Source organism: Ambystoma mexicanum, chromosome 12, assembly GCF_040938575.1.
Source record: "Ambystoma mexicanum isolate Mex_15411 chromosome 12, UKY_AmexF1_1, whole genome shotgun sequence".
NCBI lineage: Eukaryota > Metazoa > Chordata > Amphibia > Caudata > Ambystomatidae > Ambystoma > Ambystoma mexicanum.
In genome coordinates, this window is record NC_090936.1 from 119,393,108 (window position 1) to 119,405,542 (window position 12,435).

Below are 12,435 nucleotides of genomic sequence, written 5' to 3' on the forward strand. Positions count from 1 at the left end.
ACTACTTTATTGATGCTATGCCCTCAATAGATGATGGTATTGTCACTGTAAATCACTCTGACAATGGAACACTCACAACATATGCCAGAATTCCCACTGTAATTCACTTTCATGATGCTAGGTCCACAAAATATATCAACATTGTCTCTGTAAAAAGATTTCATAAAGCTTGCACATACACACACTTACTGAACAACATTTGAAACATGCATCCATACACTTTTTATTTTTTTAACTTAACTTAATTTAATATACAGGTGATCCATTTCAGTGTTCTCTCCAGGCAGGGCAGCATTGGAAGCAAACATCAGAATGGTACCAGAAGAGAATCTAAAGTTGGTTGCTTAGCATCCTTCCGGCAGCAGGGTGCACTGACTGTTTGATACATCACCACTCATTCAGGCCTGCAGTATTTTTTTTTAAATGTGCCTTTTAAAACAAAAGAACATACAAGTTCCGGCTCACTGTGTTTCAGTGAGGTGCACAGGGAACTGGAGGGGGAGACAACAAGGAGCATCCATTCTCCCCGCCTCCCGTCCAGCTGCGCCACAGCTATCTGGAAAGTACTCTGCAACCTTGACCACTGCCATCGATGCCGTGGCCCCATTACTCCCCCGGAAATCCAAACCATCAGTACAAAGAAACTCATGGTTCATTCCAGACCTTCTAGAGCTTCATGCAAAGAAATGGTTGGCCGAAGCCAGATGGAAAAAAATCACCCACCCATCTGATGAAGCTAGAATTCACTACAACGGTCAATCACTACTAACAAACCACCTTCCTTGCTAAGTCAACCACTTATAACACACGTATTACCAATGCTAAATCCAGCACCAGAGAAATCTTCACCATCCATAGGGAACTTGAAACCCCCTCCTTACACCTATCACCATCATTAAAGACAAAGTATGGTGCACCAACATACAAAACGCTATGCTTGCCACAATTGACACCCTTCCAAGAGAAATTGACCTAAAGCAATACCTGCTTTGATCTCCTCGCCCACCACCAACTACCTCCACACCCCACCCGATCTATCAGCAGGGCCTACCTATGTTCCGTTTCACTAATGTCTCAGAAATTGATGTCATATCTATCCTAAAAGGCTTCAAACCTTCAAGATGTAAAGGAGACATCTGCCCTGCATCCCTTATCAAAGACTGCTCTGAGGTCTTGGCATCCCTTATTACTTACTTTATCAACTCCCCTTTTAACAGTAGCACAGTCCCCACTAGCCTCAAGGAAGCCTGGGTGCTGCTGCTCATCAAAAAAGCGCTACCTACACCGCTGAAATCCAACTCACTATCGCTCCATCACAATGGTCCCCTTCCTGCTGAACATTTCAGACAGAGCAGCTTATCTCCAAATTTAGCATTACATAGAGGCCAATCACATCCTGGGTATGCGTCGGTCAGGGTTTCGCCCAGGCCACAGAACGGAATCAGCCCTACTGGCCCTAAAGAACCAGCTTGATGAGATCAGGGATGAGGGCAAGCGTGCCATCGCCTCCTCCGCCGCTTGCACCACTAAACTAATAAATGCGGCCAGACATTGATTATCCCGGGACAGCTGCTTGACTATCACCAGAGCGACCATTGGTCCAAGGCTTGACTATTGTAATGCACTTTTCGCAGCCACACCTGAACAAAACATTAGAAAAATGCAGACTATTCAAAACAATGCACTACGGGCAGCCTTGAGCAGCCACAAACGGGATTCGTTAGCGGATTCTATTTAAAACGTTGTCAATCACTCATAGATGCCTCTCCAGCGATCCCCCACCCCACCCCCCATCTCTCATAGAAGATAACCATGGTAAGATCCTCCAGACCCACAAGATCGGCCTATGCCCATCGTCTCTCCCAACCCAAATTGAAATGGGCCAAGGCTGGATGCTCGAGCTTCCCATCCATTGCTGCTAAAAACTGGAACCTACTCCCACCCACCTTGCGAGCCAAAAGTTTCTACTGGACCTTTCGCAAATCTCCAAAAACTTTACTATTTGCCTGAATGTTGTCTTGCAACTCTGCCACTTGATTTATTTGACTACCTGTACATGTTCTGTCTTTACGAGTAACTGTTAATGTAATCAGCGCCTTGAATCTCAGGGCATAGTGCGCTTTACAAATCTAATAATAAAAAGAATCATTAAAAAAAAAATCAACTTGTGTCTCCCTAGGTGTGCTGTAAGTATTCTAATTGGCATGGATGCAGCGCCCATCTTCTCAGACAGATGGAGCTCTTGCGGTAATGGGTCTTTGTGGCTGAGCCCTTCGGTGCAATGGCCCCAGAGCCGGTTGTTATTCATGCTAGGAAACAGGCATGGCAGGGACAAGGCTCAGAGCTGCGTTTTCGCAGGAAACATGGAACGCCTCTTTCTATGGAAAGCCTGACTATCCGATGCCGACAGCAATAGTGTGCCCAGCGCAACAGACTCGTTTTCCATTTGGTAGAGAAGGTCGCTCAAAGCAATAGCAGTGCTTATGGATTTAACATGTTCCATCCGTCACTTTACTGACTTAGTCTGTCTCTGCATCGACGGAGACCGCAAAGATTGGCGTCCTCTTTGCAAAGCACTTGAACACTGTTTCCAGCGATCGATCTTGTGAAAGGAAATTAGATTGATTTTTTCACTAGAGTGCCTCTTTTATGCATATCTTTGCTCCCCCGTGAAGAGTGAGGTTTACTTCGAATGCTTTGTTTGCTGCGGCGAAAGGAGTCTGTCCAGAGTCCTCCTTCTAACAGTGCAAGTATCTCTCCTCATTTGACACTCGAAGCAGCACTGTCCCCAGGGAGGAGAGCAGGCTCGATTTAATGGCACGAGTCATTCATAGCTTCCATTCCCGATCCCGCAGGCGCATGGTTTTCCGCTCTGAACTGCACGTTGCACACGTCTTTACTGTCATTACAAAGGCACCCAAACAGCACATGGAGATCCGGGGGTTTTACTTAGAAATGACACTCGAGCATTCATCCCAAAGTATTCTTGCTCATGTTGGAGGGAACACACAAAAATAAAACAACAAAAAGAAAGAAATATGTATAGAATTCGGACTTGCGTGGCCGTTGGAGTCCAGCAACACCGGGAATCCGTTTGATGTCCCAAACTGGTGGCGATGGAAAAGGAGCTGTTGAGCACAGGACATTCAGCAACACTTCCTTATGGTGCTGTTACTTGTGGTTGTATCCATGTTTCAAATGTACAGTGTTAAGGGACGTAACTGATCCCCGGGGCACAGTGAGAGTCTTAAAATGTTGAGATATCCCACTCTGGCTCCTGTGGTATTTTTTTAAGATGCAGAATCTACAGGAGAGACAGTATCCAACATCCCACATGCTCTTCTTACAGCAGGCCTGTGCCCACAAGGACTTCACACACGTTAGTAATGTAGAATGAGGTGCCAAGAGAAGGCGTGACACACTCCTGAGAGTGAAACATTTCGGCCTGTTTTGGACAGGCTTCAGATAATTCTTAGTAGCCTAAGCCCTAGTCTTAAGGAATGATAGGAGCTTCGAGACCTGAAGTCTGAATTCAGCATGCACAACACGATTACCTTCTCAAATGAACAGCTACCAGCAGTGCAAAGACTCTCAGAAAAGGTTGTGATTGCAGACATTACCTGTTTAAAATCCTGAATGCTGATATATCCCGTTCCTTTATCAAAGGACAAAAATGACCGCCTCATTGGCCTCCAACACTGTAGAATTTTGGGCTGAATTCTTAACATTGAATCTACAAATAATGGACGATCTATTCCAGCACTCATCTAACAAAGACAAAAGAAGAAACAACAGGGGTGATTGGCAATAAAAAAAAAATCGCATTTACATTGACAGCCTATAGCCATGTATGTATGTACAGTGTGATTATCTGTCTGCTTAACGGTGAGGAAGTTTATCTAGTCAATTATTTAGTCCTAAAGAATGTATTGCCTCTGGGGGCTCGATTTAAATTCACAATACTCTCTCTAGCCTTCGACACAATTTGGTTAGAAACCCCGTTATCCCTTGCACAGTAGCTAATATCTGGGGCACTGGCAGAGACATTTGCTGTATGTCTGTTCTGAGGCTCAAAACAACAGAATGGAAACAAGAAAGAATCCGGGTCAGTCTCTTAAAGTCATTTCAACCACTGTCTACAATCCCATGCCAGTCTCATTGCGCATTGATATTGATATTGTATTTCTATCGCGCTCGTACACAAGTGTTTCAGAGCGCAACAAGGCAATGGAGGGGAACAGGGGAGAACAAAACAGTGATCTTACTAGTCTCAGTGACATTGGGAATGAGCAAGTGCATGGGAGAGGGGCAGGGGTGAAAAGTGCATGGAAGGGGGGAGAAGTGCGAAGGTGAGCAGAAACAAATAAATAATAATAAATAAATAAATAAATAAATAATAAAGGCAACAAACAGTGGTAGTGCAGCCAGCAATTTTCAAGTGCTAGGTTTACAGCAGCAGACAGGGTAGGTCTGATAAGTGCAGGAATAAAAAGGGGGGGCTGTATGGGTACAGACCCCAGTGCAAGGGGTGGCCCGGAGGCAGTGCAGGAGGGTGGCAAGGTGAGCAGGTACCTGGGCCCAGAGGACAGAGGGTGGCCAGGTGCACGGTGCCAAGAGGGAACAGATCAGCAGGGGAGAGGGGGAGCGAAGGCAGAAGAAAAGAGGAAAGTCTTGAGGTGCTTCCGGAACCGGAGATGGTTCTCCTCAAGTTTTAGAGTGGCAGGGAGGCTGTTCCAGAGGGAGGCCCCAGCCGAAGACAGAGATCTACCCTCAGCTCGTTTCTTTGAAAAACAACAGACCCTGAGGGAGTTAGAGGTAGGGGAGCGAAGAGCTCGAGAGGGGAAGTATTTGCGTAGGGATAGCTGAAGGTATTATGGACCCAGGCCTCAGAAAGCCCTGTGGACAATGCAGAGGGTTTTGAATTTAATCCTTGCATCCACTGGGAGCCAATGGAGAGATTTCATCTGGAGAGATACGATCCCAGGGCTTGAGGACAAGGACAAGTCTTGCAGTCCTGTTCTGGTTGAGTTGCAGAGGGCGGAGAGTAGAGGCAGGTAGATTTAGAAAGAGGCTGTTACAATAGTCCAACCTAGAGAGAACCAGAGCTTGGGATGCCATGAGCTGGGAACGAGAGGAAAGGCAGAGTACCTCTGAGGAGGTGCAGTAGGAAGTTTTACTTTTTAGAGACCTCAGAGATGTGGGCGGAGAAGGAAAGGGTGGAGTGAAAGATGACCCCAAGGTTCTTAGCCTCAAAGGTGGGGGTAGGAGGAGGGCCAAGGGAAGCCGGCCAGAGAGTGAGGGGAAAGGATGGTGAAGGTGTGCCGATTAGGATTTCCGTCTTGCTGGCATTCAGACAAAGATCATTGGCGGCACACCAATCTTGAATGGCAGTTAGGCAATCTGTGATGATTGGATTGAGAAACTGGACTCCATGTCACCTAGGGGTATGAATGAAGAATACAACCTTGGGGTATTTCTGTGAACAAAAGGAAAGTGAATCTATATGTAGAATACATGCAATATAGACTACCATAAAAACCAAATAGATCTGGAATGTGGGTGGATCATAGATAAAAAGCATTATTAACAACTCAGATTACAGTACGAATTGATATAAATATGGTCTGTAAAGTAACTGGTGAGTCCAAGAAAGTGTCAAGTACTAAAATGTGTATCTATTCTTACTGTATATAATATCTATGATGAAAAAATATAGTTCAAATGAAAAAATGGACAAATCATATTGAAATGTGGTAACATCATGGAGATGAACGGGAATACATTATATATACAATTCAGAATGTACAGAAGAGAACGAACAATACATTTTGACTAATGTCTAATGGTTGGATATACTTTCATCTTCATTGCCAAGAAATGGTAAAACAAATTGTGAGCACGTTTATGATCTCAGAATTAACTTGAGACACCCCTGGTGAAAAAATATGGGATTACCCATCATATAGTAATTTGCCTAATGACACCACAAGGGCCTTTTTTAAACCATCCTTAAAGGACAAAGCCACAACTAAGAACAGCGGCATGTGATGATATCATGCATGCAGGTCGAAAAACCATGAGATATTAACATAAACAACGAACACATCGAACTAAGACAGAACAGTGGTGCGTATGATGTCATCGCGTTATCACGTGATGACGTCACACATAGAACGTAAATAAATAGAACGGTGGCCATTTTACGGCCGTTCGCACGCGAGGCTGCAGAATTTGGCGCTTGGGAGTTAGAGATACAGAGACTTCTGTCTGACAAGGTAAATGCTGGAGATAGAAAATAGAGTTTTACATGTATGATGACATTGACCTTAAGTTCAAACCCCCCCATTTTTAAGAGGACAATATAGTGATAAAGGATTTTTTTCCCTTAGAACCAAAGGAGAGTTTTCAGATGAACCAAATTCCGAATAGTGATCATGAAGGGCAATATTCAGCCAACATTAATTCATCAACAACCAAGTAGATAGGAAAGCAATAAAGTCTCTACAATTTCTGTAATACAATAACCGGGGAGACAGTTTACCACAAATTGTGAACTTTTATTCACAGAACGGTCTACACATTGAGATAATCAAAAGGGCATCATTGGCACTAGGAGGGACCTAATTGCATCACCAAGGGCAGCTTACTGCACAAGCAGTGGTCAGATTCCAAACAGAAGTGGGAGACACCATTGGAAGTATCACACAGGTGAATATTTTAATGGATCTAACTAAAGAAGTTAACATGCTAAAATCTGGACACCCCATCTGGGTATATATTTTTAACTGGATTAGTGTAAAAGGATTGAACTATCTTATTTATCTGGTATTGTTGGCATTAAGTTGAACAGGCAATTCTGATAATGAGTGAGAAACCGTACTGAATTAGTCAAAATCACCTAGTAAATTATGAGATTATAATCAAAGTGACAGTGACAGTGAAAAACAAAAGAATAATGGAATTTAAAACCTATAAATCTAAATTGTTTATTATAGATGGAACTACAAGACCTTTGAAGAAAACAGACAACTCCTGAAGAAGGGGAGCATCAAACCCCGAAACGCGTAGAGACACAAGTTAACGGATTGTTATTCTAGAAAATATTGCCCATATGGGTTATTATTGAATAATCAAACGTCATACTATATATTGTCTATTTCGAATTGTGAAATGATCAACAAGGTAAAATTTGAAATTCAACAGTCTGGTATTATGTATGGTCTAAGATAAATGAATAAGTGTGTATATATACATTTCTTTGAGTAAAGAATTTTTATAAGACAAGAGTTATTAGCAAAGTGTTATTTTTGAATTACAGAATTGAAAGTATAGGAATCATTCACTAATTGGTTGTGTTCACAATACTTTTGGGTGTGCATGGGACAGGAGAAATCCACAAGTGTGTGGTTATCTGTTGTCTATAGCAAAATATCTGTAAGGTCATCCTGTTCATATTCAACAGATGATCTACCCCATCCAAGGTATTCAATAACCTTTGCCAGTACTGATCTATAAGATGCTTGAGCATGACCTGAACCTTCAGGAGTGCCAAAATCAAACTCTGGAGAGGTGTCTTTACCACTGGCATCCTGTAGGGTGGCCACCAGGTCTCTCATTTTGGATTCCTGGGATATCAGCTCCTCCGGGACACCAGGAGTGCTGTATTTCCTAACAAAAATATAAATAGGGTTTTCTTCCTCCGCCTCTTCCTCATAAATAGAGGGCATGGACTTAAAAAAAGTCTCTTTTCCCTGAGGTTTAAAAAACTTCAACTGACATTTTACTTCGACCCTGACTGTTTTGGCATTGATAGAATTGATTTCAACGTTGACGAATGGGTCAGAGAAGGAGGATCCCTTTGAGGCATCAAGGCCATGAGAGGTGCACAAGATACCTTTGAAGCTTTCGAATCCTTCGAAATTTCAAATTACTGTCCGGACCCTCGGGTGCACAGTCAGTGGTTTTCAAAGACGACACCCTGTCGGCTTTTCACACGATTGGGTTGGGAGTCTCCAACGACTTCCACGAAGGGACTGGCTTTGCCGTCTTCTCACACACTTTTAACATCTGTCATTGGAACTTTTCCAGTTCAACTTGACTAGCCCCCTTTTAGGAAATCTTACCCGTTTCCCTTTGGGTGAAGAATCCGTAGAGGATGATCTGAAGCAATGACTCCTTTTCTTTGATCTCCTCGAAGATGACAAAGAGGACCGCCGAGATCTCGAATGCTTCACATTTTTTTACTGTGCCTATTGGCCCGGTGCAGAGATCTTCCTCTTGGGCTCTTACCTTCAGATGAAATTCTTGTGGGGGGCCAACAAAGCCAAACACGGGGATGGTTTGCCCAAAGCAAGTTTCCCCTTCCTCTCCTTTAATGCTTTTCCAGTCATAGACTGGCACAAACCACAAGCTTCAACGATGTGGCCCACCCCCAGGCATCAGAGACATGCTCGATGAGGATCAATTACGGACATCTTAGCCGAACACTCAGCACATTTCTTGAAGCCCGTTATCGGGGTATGAGTAGACATTTTTGTAAAGAACTCGTAACTACGCAGTAACTAACGCACTGAGGCGAAGAACTGTTTTGAGCAGCTGTGCGGAAAAACGTAACAGAGGCAACGGGCATGGTGCGGGTCATATATATCAACGCCAATGGCATACTCGAGGAGGACGGAGGCTCTCGAGGGACACAAGGTCGTTGACGACACACACCGCCCTATGCTGAAAAAAGTTTCTGAGCTGCAAGCAGGATATCGGAGTATATCAAAGATGAGGAATACGTGGGAGGACACAATCCATTCGAAAGTGTCTTATGAGCGTTGTTGCGTGATCACTCTGGGGACCTAGCACAGAGGCACTGATTCAAGTGAACCAGGGGCAAATTGCCTATTGGGAGTTTTAGTTCCATCACTCCAAAGAACTATTGCTGACGTACTGACTTACCAAAATAGGCCAAATAAACATTGACTATTGGGAATTGTGGTTCCTTGGCTGCAACAAACTAACGCAAGGGCCCCGAGTAACTCAACAGAGCCAGAGAAGCATTACCTATTGGAGTTGGGGTTCAATCACTACAGGAAACTAAAGTAGAGACACTGGGCCTCATTACAACCTGCCATTCCGGGACCGTGCAAAATCCGTGACGGCGGTAAAAACGTTTCCGTGTCCGCAAGGTTGCGGAAAAACCGTCCGATTACACGCTGTCGGTCGCGCGCACCACACGGACTCGGAAACGTTGTTACCGCCGTCACGGAAAACCCCACGGAAATGGAAATAACGAAGCCACAAGTGGCGCTAAACCCGTTTCCGCCTCCGCCACCACGGACACGGAACCGGAAATACCATGATCGCCAAAACAGGAAACAGAGAGGCGGCCCTCATATAAAAGCACAATCCATTGCCATCCAGAGCCAGCACAAGCACAATCCGAACTCTGAGAAGCCAAAAGGGACCACCAGCATGACTGCCAGGATTCCTGCTCAGAGGCAGCGCAAACAGCGCTTCAGCGAGGCGGAGCTGACCGTCTTGGTGGAGCACATTGTGGACAATGCTGAGATGCTGTTCAGCGCCGACCAACGGCGTGCCACACAGCAGCGGAGGAAGGAGGTGTGGGCCGAAGCTGCACGCAAGTGCACCGCCGTGGGCGTGGCAGTGAGGAGCGTGAAGGACTGCCACAAGCGTTGGGACGACCTAAGGCTGAGGGTACGCAACCTAATTTCCACGCACCGCCAACGCAGCAGTGGGACAGGCGGAGGACCCCCTTCCCCACTGAGGCTGCAAGCATGGGAGGAGCGTTGCAGCAGCGTCCTCCACCTAGAGGGAATCCATGGGATCGGGCAGGCTGAGGCAGGAGTGAGCCCACCTGCAGATGCCGGTAAGTGCCCAAACATGAATGCCACATGTAAATATGCAGTTGTGAGTACTGGGCCAAAGGACCCATTAACAACCCTCCCGCCCCCAGGCAGTGCATGTGTGGGCCAAAGGACCCATTAACAACCCCACCAGGCAGTGCATGTGTGGGCCAAAGGACCCATTAACAACCCCCCCCCCAGGCAGTGCATGTGTGGGCCAAAGGACCCATTAACAACCCCCCCAGGCAGTGCATGTGTGGGCCAAAGGACCCATGAACAATCCCCCCCCCAGGCAGTGCATGTGTGGGCCAAAGGACCCATCATGATCCGTATGGCAACCAATATCACTGAATGCAGACACCAGCAATCAGATGCATGTGACTAACACTATTCAATGTACAATCTTAATGACGCATGTGATGCACCCATCAGCCACCACAACAACACTAATTTCATGCCCTTTGTGTCCCCACAGCCGTTTCAAGTGACAGTGATACTGCACAACAGGCCAGCCAATCTGCATCGGCAAGTACACTAGCCACCGCCACCACACAGGAGGATGCTGCCGGCAGTTCTGCACCTCTGGCCACATTACCAGCCACTACAGATGTGCGGCACACCACCACCACCGACATCCCCACCGTCTCCACACTGGCTGAGTCTAGACAGGTGCCACGGGAACCTATCATGGACACCCAACACAACACCGAAGGCAGCAGCACTGCAGAGGGGGCGGCCTGCAGTGATAACAGTGCCCCGCAAGAGCACTCGGAAACGGGGCCACAGGGGGAGATGCCCACATTGGAAGACCTGGGCTCCTTCCATGAGCTGGGGTTCAGCCCCACTTCACTGGGGAGTCCCATGAGGTCGCCCACCCCATCCATGGCCGAACTGAATGCCCGCATGCAGCGGATGGAGGACCAGCAGGCTACCCTCACCCAGCTGGTGGAGAGGCAGCTAGAGGAATCCAGGCTGCAGAGGGAGAGCTACAGCGCCTCAGTGCGTCGCCTGTCGAGGTCCATTGGACGCTTTGCGAGCACCATAGTGACCCTTGTACGCCATGTGCGGGAGGGCAACGACCACACCTCCAGGCTTGTAGAGGCCATGTTGGTTGGCCAACAGGCAAATCTGGCACGGATGCCCTCAATCCCAGATTCTGGGCCATCAAACACTACCACCCCTTCCTGCTCCACTACTGCCAGTCCAAGGAGGCGCTCGAGTAGGCTAACGGGTCCTTCGGGCAAGGTTGCACAGGCACAGAAGCGCACGCGGAAGTGATGGCATGTGTGTGGGGCAGTGCAGGACACATGTGGACTACAAGGGTGTGAGAGGGGTGGGCACGTTTGGGTGGTGGGGTAGGTAGTTTTGGGGGTTTGGACAATGGGCTCTGGGTGGGGGTGGGCACCTTTGGGTGGTGGGTGGCCCCGGGTGTACAGCTTCCCTAACCAATGCACCTTCTTCCCTGTTGTTATCACATCAATACATCACCATTTCAAATCAAGACATACATGTGTGGACATTGATCATTTATTTTGCAGTGCAACTATTAATTCATTGTCGTCACCATGTTTGTGCATTTCTGTGTATGTGCTGTGACTCAAAAGTAAATGCCAATCAGGGCATCCCGTGCTCTCTGGCCATCATGTGGACCCCCCAGGGGGAGGCGGTGCTATCCCATCCCGATCTCCATCCCCATCCCCATCCCCATCTCCATCCCCATCCCCATCTTCCTCATCTGCGTCTGGTGGCATTGGGATGTTCCTGCGCAGGCATATATTGTGCAGCATGGCACATACGAGCGTGATTTTGCCCGTCTTCACTGGGCTGTACAGCAGTGTCATCATCCATGGCGTGGGTGCATATCCCGCATCACCTACATGGGATGTAGATGGGGGAACATGTCAGTGTTTGTGGCATCATGTCCTCATCTGCTGCTGTGCATTCTTGTATCATCATTCATTCATGCATATGTACCATGCAGTGTATGGAGGTATGTTTCGGCCATCACGAGGTATGTCGCTGACTGCATATGGGCCTACACATTGACTTGCATGTTTACTGTGCCCTGCGGGTGAAATTTGATTGTGTGCATGTCATGGTGCAGTGCTGTCCACACATGGCAGAGTGACTCCACTGTACGGAAGTAGTAAATACACGTCGTCTCATTTACACGCCTCCCGTGCTTTTTGGGGCAGTGTTTCAATTGAGGGTGGGTGTCTGCAGTGGCACAGGGTTAATGGGACAGTGACGGGATTGGCTGTGGCAGCATGTGCACGGGCACATTGTGGTGCCCTGTCATGTCTTCCTTCATGATGTTTGGCATCTGCTGTGTATTTGGTAGATGGAAGGGGGGTGATGCATGTGCGGTCACAGCGGCACACTCACAATGCTCATTGGCCTACACACACACCACTCCGACAGGGTTGTAGCATCGTCAGCTGTACTCACCCAATAGCCACGTGCTTTGTCCGGCATAGCGTTCCATGTACCGTGGCAACGTGGAATTCCGCAGTACCATTGAGTCATGTGATGAGCCTGGGAAACGTGCACAGCAGTGTGTAATCAGTTGCATGGCATCACA

The 12,435-nt window shown here is 47.0% G+C and overlaps 1 protein-coding gene across 2 annotated transcripts in view; it reads right to left on the minus strand.

Annotated features, from left to right (window-relative positions):
- EFCAB6 (EF-hand calcium binding domain 6) overlaps positions 1-12,435 on the minus strand; it is a 1,227,964-nt gene that overhangs the window by 95,084 nt on the left and 1,120,445 nt on the right. For both annotated transcript variants that reach the window (XM_069628134.1, XM_069628133.1), the window contains one exon: positions 3,621-3,767. In XM_069628134.1, the coding sequence (XP_069484235.1) occupies positions 3,621-3,767 (147 nt within the window). The remainder of the gene's footprint in view (positions 1-3,620; positions 3,768-12,435) is intronic.